This window comes from Leptodactylus fuscus, chromosome 2 (assembly GCF_031893055.1).
Source record: "Leptodactylus fuscus isolate aLepFus1 chromosome 2, aLepFus1.hap2, whole genome shotgun sequence".
Lineage (NCBI taxonomy): Eukaryota > Metazoa > Chordata > Amphibia > Anura > Leptodactylidae > Leptodactylus > Leptodactylus fuscus.
In genome coordinates, this window is record NC_134266.1 from 61,262,025 (window position 1) to 61,282,263 (window position 20,239).

At 46.1% G+C, this 20,239-nt stretch overlaps 1 protein-coding gene across 1 annotated transcript in view; it reads right to left on the reverse strand.

Annotated features, from left to right (window-relative positions):
• Positions 1-20,239, reverse strand: part of CCDC92B (coiled-coil domain containing 92B) — a 59,846-nt gene that overhangs the window by 10,907 nt on the left and 28,700 nt on the right. Inside the window, exon 3 of the mRNA XM_075263861.1 lies at positions 5,059-5,106. Within this exon, the coding sequence (XP_075119962.1) occupies positions 5,059-5,106 (48 nt within the window). The remainder of the gene's footprint in view (positions 1-5,058; positions 5,107-20,239) is intronic.

Here is a 20,239-nt window from a genome sequence, read left to right on the forward strand (position 1 = left end):
CCTTAGCCTTACATAACACATCAAGTGTGAACGCACTGTGCCACTAAACTGATCTGACTTGGGGCTATGCCTGAGGACATTGTTTACGTGGTGCCCTGTTTTTCACTCTTTAACCCTATATGGGGATCTGGTCCTTCCTATGGGGAACCATCCTGTTGCTACCTCAGGAGTATTCGCAGTTTAGTGAAAGTTGATCAAGATGAGCCAAGAGACTATGGTGTGAGGCACTGAAGGCACAGGCAGGGACATGGTCAGAGGACAAGCCAAGGTCAGGGCAGGTATTGTCCTTTCATGATGGTACAACTGGCACAGATCAGACCAGCACAGATTCAAATATGATAAATAAGGAGAGGTCAGGGCTGGCAGAACATGTCCAGATACAGCTTTATAGGGATAGGTCAGGAAACAGAAAGACAAACAACAAAGGTTATCCAAACACCTTAGTAGGGACACTAGGAACCAAGCTGCTCAGGCAATGTGGGAAAGTGCCTTATATAACCTTAGGGTACCGGGGATTCATAAGTAAGCCGATAGAGGATGGAGGCAGGAACCATTACCCAAAGTGAGGGAGACTAGCACAGTCGAGCAGAAAAGAGACAACTACCCTAGTAGGGAGCGGCAGGCAGTGATTTTATATCTGAGACAGAATACTGATCAGCACCTTATAATTAGGATTTAATTATGTTGTAGTCCTTGCTTTCTTTTATTGTAAAACATAATGACTATGTTACGATTTTATGAGCTAGCAGGGAACTGGTCAATACATGACTGGTATGAGTTATTACACATTCCCATGTATCAGGGCCCAGTGTTTCTTGCATTGAGGTCTGAGGAGGTAGCCATTCCATTAGGAAATTTTATTTCACCAAATACTGCAACCTCAGCACTGCATAACAGCGCACTATGCGTCTTCCTGTCTGCATACCTAGCTACAATAATGAGTGACTGGGACACCGTCCTATGCATAATAAAATCAAAAAGATGAAAGACAGGAAGGTATTATTCATCACATATTTTCCCTGAGTCGTGTTTCTACATGTAGGAAACTGCTGAACAGAACAGTCAGTATCACCTTAGCAAAATTTAGCATTATTAGTCTACATTTGCCTATAAATAGTATGGGAAGATTTAAAGGGATACTAAACCTAGGAAGAATGTAAAAATAAACTGGAGAGGAATATGCTATATGCACGCTATTTGTCAATACGAAGTGCATGGTGCTTGATGTTGTTACTGATAGAAATCCACTGAGAGCATATGGGTTACCCATCTCCAAATCTCTTCCATTTTCCTCTGATGGACAGCTGATGGGGTGATGCTTCATTCTGGAGGGTGTCTTAACATACCCGATCTTCTAGGGCAGACCTGGGCAAAGTCCGGCCCTCTGACTGATTCAGTCCGGCCCGCACAGCTTGACTAGGGAGGCGTGTCTAGGGGGTGTGTCTAGGGGGCGTGTCTTAGTGCCGGCAGAAGATGGAGACATGTGGAGTGTGTCATAAGGTACTGAGAGATGCAGGGTGTAGAGTGTGTGTGTGTGTGTGTCTATATGTGTCTGTCTGTGTCTGTATATGTGTCTATATGTGTGTGTGTCTATATTTCTGTCTGTATGTGTGTGTGTGTGTCTATATGTGTGTGTCTATATATGTGTGTGTGTGTCTATATGTGTCCATGTGTGTGTATCTCAGTAACCTAGGGGCAGAGATGGAAGGGGAATGTTATACTAGGGAAGAGATGGCAGATGGAGGGGGGACATGAAACTGGGGGAGAGATGGAGGGGAGACATGAAATGGGGAAAATAAAGGGGATATGAAACGGAGGGAGAAATGGAGGGGGGGACATGAAACTGGGGGTAGATGAAGAGGGCACTTAAACTGGGGGGGACATTAAACTGGGGACAACTGGAGGGGGCATTAAACCATGGAGAAAGCTGTAGGGGGACCTGTCTGCCTCTAGTTGCCCCCAATTTAATGTCACCCTCCAGCTACCCCTACGGTTTAAAGGGGTTGTCCCATCACAAGGATCCTATCTATACTGCTTTTTAATGTGGATGTAAGACTTTTCCTAAATACACTGCTTCAGCAAAACTGCTTTGTTTGTCCACTATCTTACTTTATTCATTTTTTTTTTTACACATCCCGTGACTTATCTGGTCATAAGTCAAGTGATGTATCTGCTGCTCTCAGGGGGGAGGGAGGAGGGGCTAAGTGCAGGGAGTGAGCCTGTGTATCTAGCTATTCCTGTGTCTACACCACATGTGACCTTCCTGCTCTCAGATAGGGGAGAGGAGCTGCTTTCATTTCTTCTGTTCTCCCAGTTATCAGGCTAGCTAATTCAATTGTGTTCATTATGGCAGTCTATGGAGACAGGCAATTCCTGTATGTAACACAGAATGGAGTTGCTGCTGCTTGTACTTCATATTCCAATATGGGTGGGCGGAGCGACACTCTAATTTGGGGGCGGAGCTAAACGGCAGGTTACATGTGAAACTCCACCCACCAAATGATGCAAGAAACCAGGAAGAAAGAAGATTTTACAGCAGTGAATACTGGTGAGTATGTGACGTGGGAATACCCCTTTAATGTCTGCTTCCAGCTTCCCAATTTTAATATCCTCCTCTAGTTGCCCCCAGTTTCATGTCCCACTCCAGCTGTCAATTTATTGTCCCCCTCCAACTACCCCCACTGTTTAATGTCCCCCTCCAGCTGCTCCAGTTTTATGTCCCCTCTAGTTTATACTGGAGCACCAGGAGAGGGGCTTAATACTGTGGGGCATTTGGAAGGGGACATATAATGTATGGGTGACTGTAGGAGGATTATACTGTGTGGGGGCACATGGAAAGATGATTGGGAATGGGCGGAGTCAACGTAGAAGTGGGTGGAGCTAAATTTGCCGTGGCGCAGCCCTCTAGCAAAGTTTCAATTTCTTATGCGGCCCCATGGGAAAATTAATTGCCCATCCCTGTTCTAGGGGTACTGCTGAAGTTACTGCCTTACAGCTACATAGAGGTTTGTAAGGCGAGATGGTGGGTCTCCTGGTAAATTTTTCGTTCAGTTTTGCAATATAAGAGAAGATCTCATCAAAGGGGAAGAAGATATAACATGTATAACATGTATACAATATATGAGTTACAATCAGAGGGAGAATGAAAGAAAGAAAAAGAAACTGAAAGAAACAAAAGCATGATTCACAGCTACACTGCTCCTACTGATGTACAATATCTTCCATGCTGCTGCTTGTGTATATTAGAGACAGGGGTAAAATCTACTGTTTTCCATGCTGTGTAGAAGAAACTTCATAGCAGTTAGCAGAGACATCTTAGCAGTCTCCACCCACATTTTGCATCTGAGCTCCTCTTGCATGCAAATGTCAATTTTTTTCTGAAAAATCACCTGAAATGATAGTCACACTTTAAAGAATAGTTTGCACTACTAACAGTCATTGGCACCAGTGCGTATGTGGTAGTGGATCCTCAGAAGCCAAATAATGTTGAATACAATAGTGGAGCACAGGGTTATCAGTACATGGATGGGGGCACATTTTAATTTGTGATTGGCCACTGGGAGAATATTATATTATATGGGGGCTTTATATTGTATGGAGACCACTAGGAGGCAAGATACTGTGTGAGAGCCACTAAGTGGTGAACCGACCCTTAGCTTAATACCTGTGAAGTGCTCTCCATAGCTTTGTCAAGGTAAGGTTTTCCTGTTTGCCAATGACACTAAAATGGAATGGACACAATGGAAACTTAGTCTTCCCAAATGGAAAATGATGCACTTTGGGGAGATTGAACCTTCCGAGTATCCAATTGGCAGCTCTGTGTTAGCCAGAATTTCAGAAGAGAATGCTTTAGGCTATTTTATATCTGAGCAGCTCAAAAATGAGAGCACAATGTAGGCAAGTGGCTGGCAAAGTAAGTAGCTGTATAGCTAGAAGAATGGGGTTAGTGGAATACCAACAAAGCTATTTTCCACAAATTTAGTCATCTTTCATAACAATCATATCTAGATAAAAAGATTAAAGCTTCACATCTGTAAATTTATGGTTTGATATTAATAAATAAATAAATCTCTGATTCATTTTATAATACATCTTCAGAGGATTCACATCTTTCTGTTACAGAAAGAACCAAATTTCCTACTTCCCTTTACAAAACCATAGAAGTAGATCAGAAAATTCACTACCAGCTGTAATCACTATGGGGACTTAGAAGACGCACTTGGACATCTCTCTTTGCATTTTGTGATGAATTTGAACAAACTAAAGTTTTATACCCTCTCCAATGGTGGTTAACAGAAAGGACCAAAGTTCCATGACAGGAAATCCGCGCTCTCTGGTGATGAAGGCAAGACACAGGCCAAGGGTTCCGACAAAAAACCCTTTATTGAGGTGTTACAACAGAATGGCACGACGCGTTTCGGACTGTGAACAAGCCCTTTATCAAGTGCACAATAACAGGTCCCGACTATCCATAGTATTCCCCGGCCCACCGGTGTTTGCACCTGGAACCTCTATTGCCTACACGCGATCAAGGATGTTGTGACTATTTCACAACCCTGCAAGGTGAGAGGGCATCTGGTCATTGTGGTCATCCCCCTTTTTTTTCCTGTATTGTCCAATGATGGGGACAGGGGGACAGAATTTTACCAGCAGCTTGCTCTGTCTATCTGCTGAAGCCCCTAGAGGGAATGCTTTACATAAAGATCTATCTATCATAGAAAGCAAAGGAAATTATATTTATGTAAAGAGCTCCCCCTAGTGGCAACTTCAAACAGCCAACATTTTATCTTCATTTTACCTATTTATCTATTTGATAATTGGCCATCATCTCTTTTCTTCTGTAGACTATCAAAGATATTTCCATTACCACTTTTTTCCCCCCATACCAGCAAAATAACATCAAAGACCACTAGAGATATTATCGGTTTTGGCTATGACTAACAACTAACCTGCCTGCGTGTAATGAAGGGAATATATAAAACTTGGCAAAGTGAGCATAATGTAGGCAGCAAAGGATAGATAGAAAACAGAGAGAGATGAACATGAAGGTTTTCGTACCTTGCTGGAAGCTTTCCACTTGTTTCTCTTCAAGCTCCTGAGTTAGTTCTAAAAAAGCACATAAAATACATAAGTATAGTTAGCAAACAAACATAAAATAACACAAAAAAGTTTTTTATTTTCATGTGATTCATTCACTTGGTGGTCTATTATTTTTATCTTCCTTCTTAACAGTTTTCATCATCATCATCATCATCATCATCATCATCATCATCATCACCACCATCATCATCATCAGCCTATAGTCACATATAGTATAGTATAGTATAGTATAGTATAGTTTCTGTTGGGTTTTCTAGTATTTTTGTTCAAAAATGTTGCTCATAAAGTTTCTCTGGTTTGGAGATTCATTGGTTCCTAAACTAGTTACAGCGAGACGACCATTGTAAGATGAAACCATTGTAACTTGGAGACTATAACTCTAAAATAAAAAAAAGAAGATTAAAAAGAATTAATCAGATGCCTAATATAGAAATAGCACATTATTACACAAAAAATAGTCAACAAACCACTTTCTATGATAGTAATGGGAGCATTTACAGGGTGCTGAAGAGTATATACAGTGCGGCTGAAAAATTTCATGGCGCTGCTCTCACCTGGTGTCCAAAGGAGCAGCTCATCCTGGCATAGGTAAAGTACAGAACATATAGTATTGCACTATACTGTAGAGGCGCTACTAGTCAGCAGTCAGTGCATGCACTTCGCTCTGGGATTTTACTAGTTCAATGAACATGATGATGGATCTTCACTCTTGTATGTTGAGGTCGATCCAAAATGTTTTATCCTGAGGCCAATGTAAGCTAAAGGAGTTGTCCAGGATCTTTTTTTTTTTTGTTTTTTTTTGTTTTAATAATTTTAGGCCAGAGAAGGTGTAAGAAATCCGCCCCAAAAACCAAGCTTGCAATGTCCAGTGTCATTTCCTTAGCCCGCAGAGGACAATCAGTGACCTAAGGAAAGGACCTGGGATATCAGTTGCTGAGGACTTCTGGCATCCAACATCTGTCTTGTAGTGAGCTGTGCACCTGTCTGTCCATCACATGACCTTGGACTGAATTTTTCCATTGAAAGTAAGCAGAATGAATGAGGGCAAGCAGAGAAGTAGAATTTTCATTGTACTAACAATAACATTTGCTTTTTAATGGGTCTGAAACTGGACAACTACTTTCATTTCAGCAGTGTCGCTCTCCTGGTGTATGAAATAACAGGTCCTGAAAGCTGCAGTGCTCGATTTTGAAACAGGTTACTTGTGTATAGAGCGTGCACCATTCCAAGCTACTCTCCCATGTAAGTTTTTAAAGTAGAGCATTAGACAGGAGGAGCTCTCTCGCTGTGTGTAGCAACCCCCTTACTTCACATATTCTGTTATTGCGGTCAATATTTGGAGGTGGTTAAAGAGGACCTTTCAAGTCCTCATGCATATTCAGTTTTAAATACCACTAGAAAGCCGACAGTGTGCTGAATTCAGCGCACTGTCAGCTTTCCCATTATGTGCTGCAGGGAGATATCGGTGCCATTAATTTCAGCACCAATCTCTCCTCACTGTCAGAAGGACATTTCTAACAGTCTGGCCTCATTGCCCCCTCCCAACTGACAGTACTCTAACATAGCCTTTTACTGTCAGAGGGGGCCTTCCTTACTGCCCAGCAATGGTGCTGAGTTCAGAGGAATGCCCCCCCCCCCCCAGTACAAGTCCATGCACAACAGTGGTGTAACTACCTAGGTAATAGCGGTCAAATGTTCGGCTTGGGGCCCCACCATTCCTAGTTACACCACTAAGGCACGAGTATTTTTGTTGTGGAAGGGGGGCATTCCTCACAACCCAGCTAAACAGTCAGGAACAGCCTTCTGAAAGTGGGGAGAGATCGGTGCTGAAATTAACAGCAATGACATCTCCAGCCCTGGAGCACCTAACGGGAAAGCGTTCTAGCAGTATATAGAACTGCATATGCATGAGAACATGAAAGGTCCTCTTTAAATACCGCCCTTCCTGAACTGGCTATACAGGCGATATGTCTGCCCCTGCATTTATCACAAAACATACTCCAAAAAAGTGATCCAAAAAATAGCCATTAAAAGCGCCCAGACTGATACATGTTGGACACGGTTTATGTAACAGATATGGGTCTAGCGGCTTTCATGTTACACAAAGCTTCTAGTTTACTGCATTGTTTCAACTCATCCTTGTAGCAATTGGTATAATGTATGCAAGATCTTGCATGCAAATGAATTGGTGGTGGAAACCACTTAAAAATATAGGCAATCAATAGGAGACTGTAATAGCTATTTTCCTCCTCTATCAGACTGCCCTCAGAGAATAACATTTCATGGAAGACAGATTTCATCTTGACAAAATTCCCTCAGTACAGCAGAATGCTGGCAATTTAACATATTGCGCGGCTAAGACATTAGTCACGTCCAGCTGGATGGGTAGAAGATTTCATTTGGGTAGTTCAGGCAATTGGTTTTATAATAAAGACTTCTGCCTGAATTCCGCAATTCTGCGGGGTAGATTATAAGTGACTGAGACCACGTTGAAGGCATGAACATATCATAATGTGATTAACGCCTAATCATATGCTTTGCTTCCTAATTCTTAGCGAAAAACTGCGGAAGCTTATGGCGGTTAAAGTCACAGCAGGGGATCCGCACAGAGCTCCTCATATAGCATCTGAAGATAAGATGTGGTGACCTCGTTCTGCAAGTACGGAAGACTATTCAGGCTGGGAAATCAAAATGGAAAATCCCATTGATTTAAGTCTTGAGTTTTTGAGCTCTTTGCTGATGTAGGAGAATTGATTGTTCTCTTCAAGTATTATGCCCAAAGCCTGTGAAATCCTGAGTTGCAAAAAGGCATTAAAGACAAGTGTTTATAGATGAATCTTCATGGAATATTTAAAAAGCCATAGTGGTCAATGGATTAGATCAGAGCGAGGTAATGGTCTGTACAAATAGCAAGGTTTTCTGGGTTATTCTGTGGATACTGATGTCCTCTCCTTAGGATAGGGAATCAATATCAGAACACTAGCAGTTGGACATCAGGCACCCCCACTGATCAGCTATTTTCAGCTGCTGCCAGAGCTAGAACTAATACATAAAATGGAGCTAGAAGCACCGCTCAATTTTCTGTGTAGTGGTTATACCAAGCAGTGGCATACTAGGAATGGTGGGGCCCTGTGGCACACTTTTGACATAAGGCCACCCCCTCGACCGACCCCCTCCGAAGACCCCGTCCGACCAACCTCATAAAGACCCCAACTGACTGCCCCCCCTCCCACATTCTTGCACACACTATTATGTCCCATAGCGGCCCCTGTACACAATATTATGCCCCGTAGTGGCCCTTGTACACAGTATTATGCCCCATAGTGCACCTACATATACTATTATGTCCCATAGTGGCCCCTACATAGTATTATGCCCCATAGTGGCCCCTGCACATAGTATTATTCCCCATAGTGGCCCCTGCACACAGTATTATTCCCCACAGTGGCCCCTGCACAGACTATTATGCCCCATAGCGGCCCCTGTACACAGTATTATGCCCCGTAGTGGCCCCTGTACACAGTATTATGCCCCATAGTGGTCCCTGCACACAGTATTATTCCCCACAGTGCACCTGCATACAGTATTATGTCCCATAGTGGCCCCTACACAGTATTATGCCTCATAGTGGCCCTTGCACATGCTATTATGCCCCATAGTGGCCCCTTTACACAATATTAGGCCCCATAGTGGCCCCTGCACACTGTATTATTCACCATAGTGCAACTGCACACAGTATTATGCCCCATAGTGGCCCCTGCACACAGTATTATCCCCAATAGTGTCCCCTGTACACAGTATTATGCCCCATAGTGGCCCCTGCACACAGTATTATGCCCCATAGTGGCCCCTACACACAGCATTATGCCCCATAGTGGCCCCTGCACACAGTAGTATTTCCCATAGTGGCCCCTACACACACTATTATTCCCCATAGTGGCCCCTTCACACAGTATTATGCCCCATAGTGGCCCCTGCACACAGTATTATGCCCCACAGTGAACCCTGCACACAGTATTATGCCCCATAGTGGCCCCTGCACATAGTATTACTCCCCATAGTGGTCCCTGCACACAGTATTATGCCCCATTGTGGACACCCATGAAAAATTATTATACTCTTGGATCTTTTCATAATAATATTTATTATATTATTTTGTCCCATTTCCGAGGGACGTCTCCAATCTCCAGCTAAATGTGGATTCTCTAGTGTCTTCTTACAAGGATGAGTGATCCTCATGAGATGCATTTCCTAGAAGTATTGATGTTGTCTGATGTTTTCTTTTTCTATGAGGTTTCTCACCTGATGTCTTCCTTTGTTTAATCACCTGAAATATCTGATGCAATTGATACCGACTGCTGCTTGTAGCTGTTTTTTCATGCGAAAGATTGTGTTATGACAGAATTTCTTGAAATGGTCTTTTATAGGGAAGCTATCATATGGAAAACACGGCTCATCTGCAGTCAGCGTAGTGCAGAGCAGGAGCAGCTGAATAGGTTGATATATAGTTTTTATAATTTCTTTGCTCTTTCTTTTGAATTTCTGTAAGAACAGTTATACATGGAGGGCTGCCAATCATTTTATAGGACCACACTCTTGACTAGATGTCCATTCTTACGCGCAGAAAGAGCAAGATATACATAAATAGGATACAAGTTATACAGATTTATTTCCCCAGAAAAATATACAAATATACTCAGCTTTTCCTGCTCTACAATGCACTGAATTATACTGTATATGTGACAGGTTCCCTTTAATGTATTTTAATGGTAAAACCATTGGGTTCCACTTACACCCTACTTCAGCCACAAAGGCTCTCTGTATGGACAGAGTAGGTGCATGGAACTTCTGCTTATTTCCTCAGGCCAATAACAGGGGAAAAAAAAATCAACAATACCTAGTAGTGGCTGCTTAAAGTCACAGTAAGGGTTGTTCCACATCTGCGTTTGTATTCCATCCGGGGAAGTCTGCATGGGGACCTCCCTGAACGGAATACCAAATGCAATTGCAGGCGCTGTGCAGTAAAGGCACACGGACCCCATAGATTATAATCGGGTCTGTGTGCTTGCCGCCAGAGTCTCCGCACAGAACATGTAGACAGGAAAGCAGTTCACAATCTTCTTTTCTTTCTGCATGATTCATGCGGGCAGTGCGAGGCAGGCACATGGACCCCATTATAGTCTATAGTCTGTGCTTTTACTGCACAGGGCTTGCAAATGCGTTTGGTATTCTGTTCAGGGGATCCTCATGCAGAGTCCCCTGGATGAAATGCCAATGCAGATGTGAACGAGGGGTTAGGCCTTATTCACATGTCCACATATCTCGTACATGTGGCGTTTACATTTTTGTGGATGCAATACGTACCTATTAATGTCTACGTTTTTAATCAGATATCTGTGTTTTTTTCTGTAGCCTGTATTTTTTTTCATTGATGTGGATGCATCACAAAAACAGCACAGGTTTTCCGCAATGTGGGGCCTTAGCCTAAGGGTGCATTCACACGGAGTTTTGTGGCACGGTTTTTGCCACAAAACTCGTGTAAAGAATCAGCGCTGCAAAACAGAATCCCATTGAGTTCAGTGGGTTCCGTTTTACGCGTACTACACATTGAAATCAATGGGAGACTTTTTTACCATTGATTTCAATGTGTAGTGTGCATAAAATGGAAATCATTGAACTCAATGGGATTCTGTTTGGCAGCGCTGCTTCTTTACATGAGTTTTGTGGCAAAAACAGCGCCACAAAACTCCTTGTGAATGCACCCTTAAGGGTTCAAGACGCTTTATAGATGGTTTAGTGTTTTTCACATGTTTCAAGCTGGTTATGCATGATGATGACTTGCTAATGATAATGACACTCATGGAACATGCTCTAATTTTTTTTCCGGACCCCTTGGACTATTTTTATGGACCTGAGCTGATTGGACCTGTGAAAAAACAGATCCTTGAAACATACGGCCATGTAATATGGGGGCACCTCAACTATACAATACAGATTTTAGGTGCAACTCATCTAGCTGCTACTTACAGAAGTATTCTGATGACTCTGCAATAGTAGGCCTCATCATAGATGGAGATGACAGGGAGTACAGAGAATTGAACCAGGATTTTATGGAATGGTACCAGCGGAACCACTTTAGGATTAATGTTGGGAACACCAAGGAGATGGTGGTGGACTTTCGGAAGTGGAGATGTGCTCTAAAACCAGTGGTCAATCAGGGAATGGGCATTGAGATAGTTAAGACCTCTAAGTACCTGAGTGTGCTCCTCAATAATAAACTGGACTGGGCTGATCACCTGGAGGCGCTGCACAGAAAGGGCCACATCAGGCTGTACCTGCTCAGGAGGCTGAGGGCCTTTGGAGTCCAGGGGACACTTCTTAGGGCCTTTTTCAACTCTGTAGTGGCATCAGCCACCTTCTTTGGAGTGGCCTGCTGGGGGAGAAACATACCAACCGGGGAATGGAATAGACTTGACAGGCTGATTAGAAGGGTCAGCTCTGTCCTGGGGAGCCCCCTGAATGCAATACAGGTGGTTGGGGACAGAGGGATATTGTCTGTGGTGAGTTTTATGCTGGAGAACAACTCCATCCCATGTATGAGACCGTGACTAGGCAGTACTGTCAGTGACCGACTGCTTCACCCTAAGTGTATGGAAGTCTTGGAAGTCTTTCCTGCCCACTACGGTTAGGCTGTACAATCAACACTGGACTAAGCGTAGATCACTCCACACAGAGAACTGAAAGATCCTCCTACTGTCTTCTTTCCTTTATCTTTTTATCTGTACCTACTGTCACTGTAATGCCTCTACCATGTAGCTTTTTGTATTATTATTTTATTATCATGCTGCTGTAACACACTGAATTTCCCCATCATGGCACTATTAAAGGATTTTCTTATCTTATCTTGAATTGACTCAATTCTCTGAATAATAGTCAACTCTTATCACTATTATGGCATTGGATCACCTGGAAAAGACATACATAAACTTCTCAATATCAAAGGTTCCTGGTTAAGGCTGGGGCCCCACGTGGGTAAATGCTGTGATTTGCCCGCTGCATTGTACAGTCAGATGGGGTTCTAGTGAATCCCATGCCCACTCTGCAGTAAAAATCACAGTGCAGTTACACCATGATTTCCCAAACCAGTGTGGTTTTGGAAAACGCAGCATGTCAATTATACCTATGGAAACGCCGGTGGTGCCCCATAGGTATAATTGAAACAGAAAGTCTGCAAAGGAAACCTATGTGCTGCGGGAAGAACCGCGATGTGTTGCCGCTGCGGTTTTTCCTGCAATGCTTTTTTGCTACGGGACGCCCCGTGTGGCCTTAGTTTAAGACTGAGCACCCACGTTGCAAAACACAGCCAAAAAATGCTGTGGAAAAAACTGCGGCGGAAACGCATTGTATTTTTTTTCACAGCATTTTCCTTTGTTTTCCTTCCTTTGTTTTCCGCTGCTGACTTTCTACCCCTATTATACCCATACAGAAAGCTATAGCATTCCCACAGGTATAACTGACATGCTGCGATTATCAAAAAAGCGAGTGTTTCTGAAAACACAGCTTCTTGGCTGCAGATTATATTGGGCAGTGTGTGAATGGGATTAGCCAGTATTTTTGAAGCGTGGATCCCCGACCTAAAAGCCCCTTATAGGTGCATAAGCGATAGGAGTGTATCAGGACAATGGATGGTGATGTACCTTACAAGAACAGCTTAGAAGATTTTTTACCATTTTATCAGGCATATTTGCTTGTCTATTGAGCCGGACAATTCAAATTGCTGAGATATGGGATATTAACCCCTTCCCGCCGATGGCATTTTTTGATTTTCGTTTTTCGTTTTTGACTCCCCTCCTTCTAAACCCCATAACTTTTTTATTTCTCCGCTCCCAGAGTCATATGAGGTCTTAATTTTTGCGGGACAATTTTTTCTTCATGATGCCACCATTAATTATTCTATATAATCTACTGGGAAGCAGGAAAAAAATTCAGAATGGGGTGGATTTGAAGAAAAAATGCATTTCTGTGACTTTCTTACGGGCTTTGGTTTTACAGCATTCACTGTGCAGCCAAAATGACATGTCCCCTGTATTCTGTGTTTCGGTACGGTTCCAGGGATACCAAATTTATATGGTTTTATTTACATTTTGACCCCTAAAAAAAATTCCAAAACGGTGTTAAAATTTTTTTTTTCTAAAAGTCGCCATATTCCGACAGCCGTAACTTTTTTATACGTGCGTGTACGGGGATGTATAGGGCGTCTTTTTTTGCGGGGCCGGGTGTACTTTTTAGTTCTACCATTTTCAGGAAATGTTATTGCTTTGATCACTTTTTATTCAAATTTTTATCAGAATTAAAACAGTAAAAAAACGGCGGTTTGGCACTTTTGACTATTTTTCCTGCTACGGCGTTTACCGAACAGGAAAAATATTTTTATAGATTTGTAGAGCGAGCGATTTCGGACGCGGGGATACCTAACATGTATATGTTTCACAGTTTTTAACTACTTTTATATTTGTTCTAGGGAAAGGGGGGTGATTTGAACTTTTAATACTTTTTATATTTTTTATATTTTTTTTTTTACTTTTTTTTTATTTATTTTTTTTGCATTTATTAGACCCCCTAGGGGTGTTGAACCCCAGGGGGTCTGAACACTAATGCAATGCATTACAACGAAAGATTGTGAATGACAATCTGTTTTCCCTTAGCCCAAACAGCAGCACAACTGGGGATAATCCTGCCCCTATGAGCTGTTAGGACAGGTGGAATATTTAATTACCTAACAGCAATCAACCCCTATAAGAGGTCAGAGGACCAACTCCCCTTTGTGTTAGTAGCAAGTAAAAGGTTTTAGACATCTATTTAACAGGAGTAATATGACATAGTACAAACAAATAGTACAAATACAGCATAGGGAGGGAGCCTTGTGCTGCTGTTTGGGCTAAGGGAAAACAGATTGTCATTCACAATCTTTCGTTCCCCCTACGCCCAACAGCAGCACAACTGGGGATTTAGCAAGTATCGCTTTACCCTAGGGCGGGTGATCCTGGCAAGCTGATGCCAATACTGAATGTCCAAATGCTGTGGACTCCCTTGTTCGCCACTCAAGTCTATAATGTTTGGCGAAAGTTAGCTGAGAACTCCAAGAAGCCGCTGCACATATCTGTTCCAAGGAAAGAAAACGTCTCTCGGCCCATGATGTCGCCACTGCTCGGGTGGCATGGGCACGGATAAGGTCTGGTACCGGGAGGTCCTGAGCACGTAGGGAGCAGATAATGGCTTCTCTAATCCATCTTGATAGAGTTGGTTTGGATGCTTTGGTCCCCTTGGTGTGGCCAAACACATTGATCAGCAAATTCTCCGACTTCCGAAAGGACGCAGTCCGCTCAAGATAGATCTGCAACGCTCTCACCAAGTCCAACTTGTGCATCCTTTCTTCCCACTCAGAGGTGGGAGAGGGGAAAAATGCTGGTAAGACGATTGCCTGGTTAATGTTCTGAGGTGTGGGTACCTTTGGCAAGAATCCTGGGACGAACCTTAGTTGCACTCTGTCTGGAAAGAAGGTTATAAATGGCTCAGAAGCCGCTAGGGCTTGTAGTTCACCGACCCTCTTGGCGGAGGTTATTGCCAACAGGAAAGTTATCTTGTATGCTAGGTACTTCAAATCCACTTCAGCTAGGGGCTCGAAGGGGGGCGCACAGAGCCCCTGCAGAACTGCGGCCAGGTCCCAGCTCGGGACCGGAGACTGCACCTGAGGACGAAGTCTACTAGCCCCTCTTAGAAATTGTTTAATCAGAGGATCTAGTGCTAGCCGGGTCTCCAGGAGAGCGGACAGAGCTGAGACTTGGACTTTCAAGGTAGCAGGTGCTAGCCCCTTCTCCAGGCCGTCTTGTAGGAACTCCAAGACTGCATTCCTATCAGGGTCGCGCTGGTTACTCGAACACCAGTTCTGAAAGATTTGGGCGACCCTCCGGTAGCTCTGGTTAGTTGACTCCGCTCTTGAGTGCGCCAAAGTTCTTAGCACTCCCTGGGATAATCCTCTTTTGCCAGCTAAAGGCTGGCTACCCTCCAGGCAGTGAGGTTGCATCTGTTCAGGCCTTGATAGGGCCGACTGTTCCGGATTACCAGAGTTTACACTGGTGGAAGCCTCCAGGTGTTCCTCCGTCTCATGAGAGTGAAGACGGTGAACCATGCCCTTTCTAACCAGAATGGCGAGCTCCTTGCCAAGCTCTGGTTCTGCCTGCGTTTTGTCAATACCTTCCGAATCCTCAGTTGATGAGGGTAGACACACTTCCGTCTGAACCTCCCCGGTATTGACAGGGCATACAGCGCCGGAGGATTGTCTTCCCGAACTGGGGAGCAACGTTCCTCTATTGCGGCGCTGTTTGAGGTGGCCATCAGATCCACCTCGGGGAGACCTCATCCTTTGGTAGGAAAGTGGAGGGCACCCTGGTCGGGGGATGACCTGGCTAAGGTCATCCACATTCTGGTGAGTCAGTCCCGCAGACTGTAACCTGGAATCTGAACCGCTGGCCGCTGGGAGATTCATAGATCCGAATAGATGAGGATCCTGGCGTCTGGTAACGTGGAGAGGGCTCTCATCTTCCGTCTGGAATGACCGTAATTGGCTATGATCAGGCTGTCCGTCCTGGTCCTTTACGCCCGAAACTGTACAGTCCACGTCAGAAGCTTCACTTGAGCTCTGGTAATCTCTCGCCAGCTGGGTAAGCGCGTTCTCTTCAGGTAACGCCAGGTGCTCTGTACCAGGGTCTCCCCCAGATGAGCTCCCCTGGACAGGGAGGCATCTGTGGTCAACAAGGTCTAGGTAAACCTGACCGAGGACCTGCCATCGCGAAGATGGGTCTGCCGGGCCAATCATGGCCGGGCACTGATGGTTCACTGGATAGGCTTTTTTAGTCCCTAGGGACAGCGATTCCGGACTCGCAGCTTCTTGACATAGAGAAGGTGCCTCCAGGTAGGAGAGTCCCTGGTGAATCCCCGGAACTGGATTAGATTTGATGGAATCGTAAAAAATCCTAACGGGTCTTCCTTGATCCTGGCTTAGAGAAGCCCTCTGTCCCATTAAAGGGCTCCCCAGCCTTACTAGGGGGCTGGGGGAAGACCCGTGGATACTACTCCCCTGGAAATAGGGGGGGCTGAAGTTCTGCCGTCTGGGAGGGTGGAAATTTGAGGACAAGGTTTTCCATCTGGGTGTTCGTCCCTTTGATCTAAGGTCCTGGGCCGAGCTATGAGAGAACCTGCGAGTATACCTGGCCTGAAGGTCCCTTAAGGAAACCGCATCCCGTGGCGGGAGCGGTCTAGGTCGAAGATGAACCTGAGTCCTTCGCCCAGGATTCTGGAAACCAAGAAGTCTAGAGAGAGATCCTTCTGGACGGGTATTCAAAGATGAAGTTGTTTGGGGCCCTAAAAAGGGCAAGATGTTCTCTCGGCCGGTGGAGCCTTGATGTAGCAAATGACCCTGGGACCTTTGCGTCGGGGCCCTAGATGGACGGGCCCGATTTCTCCCAGGATGGCAGACCACTGATGGGTCAGGGATCCTTCTTACGATCGCGGAAAGTGCCGCGTCCTCTACCTCTGCCCTGGGGAGTGGAGCGTCCACGCCCCCTGAAGCCTCTGGTGGAGGATCCTCGGCCCCGAAAGGCAGTTCTTCTCCTTTCAGGCGGCTGCGGCAGATTTTTGGTTTTAGTGTCTGCCAGATCCTCCATGATTTTGTCCAGGGCTTTACCAAAAAGCCTACCTGGCTCAAAGGGCAGGGTACAAAGCCCTAGTCTGGAGGCGTTGTCCACCCTCCATGGTTTAACCCACAACGGTCGCCTGGCCACAGTGGTGAGGGCCATAGATTTGGAGGCGAGTTTTAGTTGCGACCTGGAGGATTCAGCCAAGTGGTCCACCAGTAAATTAATATCGGTCATAGCCGATAGGAGGTCGTCCCGGTGGACCCCCGTGTCTATGTCCCTAGCAAGGGAAGATAGTTCGGCCTGTAGGGCAGAGACCACCTCATTAGCCGATATGGCCACGGAGGCCTGTGACGAGGCGACAGAGTATGCCCGCCTCAGGGACCCCTCTACGCGGCGGTCCAACGGGTCCTGCAGGCTTGAGCCGTCCTCGGCTGGCAGGACTGTCCGGCGGGATAGTTTGGCCACTGCCACGTCAACTTTAGGCGGTGGTCCCCAGACACCCTGCTGGGACTCTGACATAGGGAAGAGTGCCCTGAATCTAGCGGAAGGTGTAAATGCTTTCTCGGGTCGCTTCCACTCGCCCTCCATTACCTGGACCAGGTCAGTATTAGCCTTAAAGGACTTAGCCCTCCTGCTTGGCCCTTCCCCTGCCTCCCGATCACATGATCTGAGGACTCTGAAAAGTCTGCCCATCTTGTCGAGGGGAAACACCTTCTTCTCCACCTCCACAGGGTCCTCCTCAGAGGACTCAACCTCCCCGATGTGAAGCCTCTCAAGAGGCGGGAGGGAGGGCTCCGAAGCCTCCAGCCGGGGCCTCTTGGCGAGGTGGGAAATGGTCTTGTCCACTTTTCTCATGGACTGGGAAACGAAGTCCTTAACCCAGGAGACCATCTCTCTGATCGGGGTAGCCTCAGAGGGAGGCGCTCTGCATCCCTGGCAGTACCTGAATTCACAGGCATCAGGGAGGGGAATTTTACATTGGGCACAAGACAAATGTCTCCTCTTCGCCGTGGTCTTCCTCCGAGGGAGGGTCGAGGATGATGAGGAGGACATACTAAAGGGAGGAAGGAAAGAGACAAGAACCCAAGGAGCACTATATAAAAAATCTGGACCACAGTTACAGCCCCAGCCCACTCTCCCCTCCACCAACCTTGATAGCACGAACTAGCAGTTCCAGCTCTTGAGCTTTGAATCCTGAGGCAGCAATGCTTCAGAAGTACCTGTAACCGGAGCGACAGGTACCATCTTGTGGTGGAGGGGGGTTTAAATAGGCCGGCTGGGGGAGGGACAGTGGGCGGAGCCACGCCCCCGCCACCTGGGTCCGAGCCACTTCCTCCTATTAGCCTTAAAGTTATTCACCAGCAGTGGCTTACCTGCTGATCTTCACTGTCATCCGACAGCCGCGGCATGTAACTCTGGCCGCACGGTCTGCGCATGCGTGGTTTCCCCGGAAACGGTCCCTGGCTCGGGCGGAACCTGGGAACCAAAAAACTAGTTCCCAGGCCCTGCCGGCCGACGAAAGTTCCTACCTGCCGGCACCTGCAGTATCCGACGTCCGCGATGCCGCCGCACACGCTCCAGCGGGGACCCGGACCGGAGCAGGGGGAGAGACTCATCCGGACCACGCAGCAAGGTAAAAAACTTAGGGGGGGGAGAGGGGACCCCTGTAAGAGGCCAGAGCACCTCTCCCCCATCCACCTGTCCTGTCCCACAGGACAGAAAAAAACACAAAGGGGAGTTGGTCCTCTGACCTCTTATAGGGGTTGATTGCTGTTAGGTAATTAAATATTCCACCTGTCCTAACAGCTCATAGGGGCAGGATTATCCCCAGTTGTGCTGCTGTTGGGCGTAGGGGGAATGCTAATGCACTGCAATGCATTGCAAAAAATCATCATCTCTTTTGCAGGCTGCATAGACCAGCCTGCAAAAGAGAGACTTTGCAGACCGGCTGGGAGCCTTTAACAAGGCTCCCGGCTGTCATGGCAACGGGGGGTCGGCCCTGGAGCATGCTCCAGGAGCCGGCGATCCCTGCCAAAATGGCGGCGCCCATGCGCCGCCGGGAAAATGGCGCCTCCGGCGCCTTTGACAGCAGCGCCGGAGGGGTTAATGCCTCCGATCGGTCCGGCATCAGAGCCGGTTGTCTACTGCTTAAAGCAGTAGACACCCGGCGGCTATGACGGCCGCCCGGCTCCCGGGCGGTCGCCATAGTTACAGACCCGACACGCGCCGTACTATTACGGCGCATGTCGGGAAGGGGTTAAAGGAGGAAGCAAGATAATACCTGCGACCACAGACAAGTCATTTGCTGGGAGCTGCTCTCTTTATCTTTTATAAGCTGGAAAAAAACCAATGATCTAATGCAATAACCAATAAAAGTGCCAGAACACTGCAAAATATAGTGACTTACAGGAGCCATTATACAGACAGACAGGGAACATGGCTACGTAAGACTAGATACATCAGGAGTCACTGCAAGGGCAAAAATGAACCAAGACCAAATGGTAAAGGAGATAAATGTTCAGTCTGGTCGCTATAGAAACTGGTGCTCTGGGATGGCGGTTATAGACAAGTCCTGTGTCTCACTAATTGAGTTCATGGGAAGTAGACAACTACTTTATTAGTTCCCAGTACAATATGCGTACAACCATGAGCGTAGCTGACTGACTACTTGTGATGTCACTGTACCTGTCAGAAACCCAACTGTGATGTCATTAAGCTGTTTTTTACGCAACTGAAACCACTTGTATTATTGTAATAAGCCATAACTGAAACAGCTGTGATATAAGATTTATGATATGTCAGCAACTTATGTTATAGAAAAATCACTAGGGATATTACAGCATGTCTCCTGACTAAAAATGTGTTACTGAGGTTATAGTTATTTATCTGACTACAGTGATGTCACTGCAGTGTACCTGACTGAAACCCAGTTGTGATGTCACTGCAGTGTACATGACTGAACCCCATTTGTGATGTCACTGCAGTGTACTTGACTAAACCCCAGTTGTGATGTCATACCTCCCAACCGTCCCGATTTCCGCGGGACAGTCACGATTTGGGTGACATGTCCCGCGGTCCCGGTTGGAGGGAGGTATGTCCCGATTTCAACTCAGATCTGCGTCCGGAGGACGCAGATCTGAGTTGAACACATATGCGGCTGAAGCAAGGAGCTGACACAGGTCAGCTCCTCGCTTCTCCGCTGCGTGTCTCTCTCGCTGACACATATGTGGCTGAAGCGAGGAGCTGACCTGTGTCAGCTCCTCGCTTTGCCGCTGCCGCCGGCTACTGGCTTGTACTTCGCGTCTACAAGTCAGTAGCCGGCGGCAGCGGCGAAGCGCGGAGCTGACACAGGTCAGCTCCTCGCTTCAGCCGCATATGTGTCAGCGAGAGAGACACGCAGCGGAGAAGCGAGCAGCTGACGTGTCAGCTCCTTCCTTCAGCCG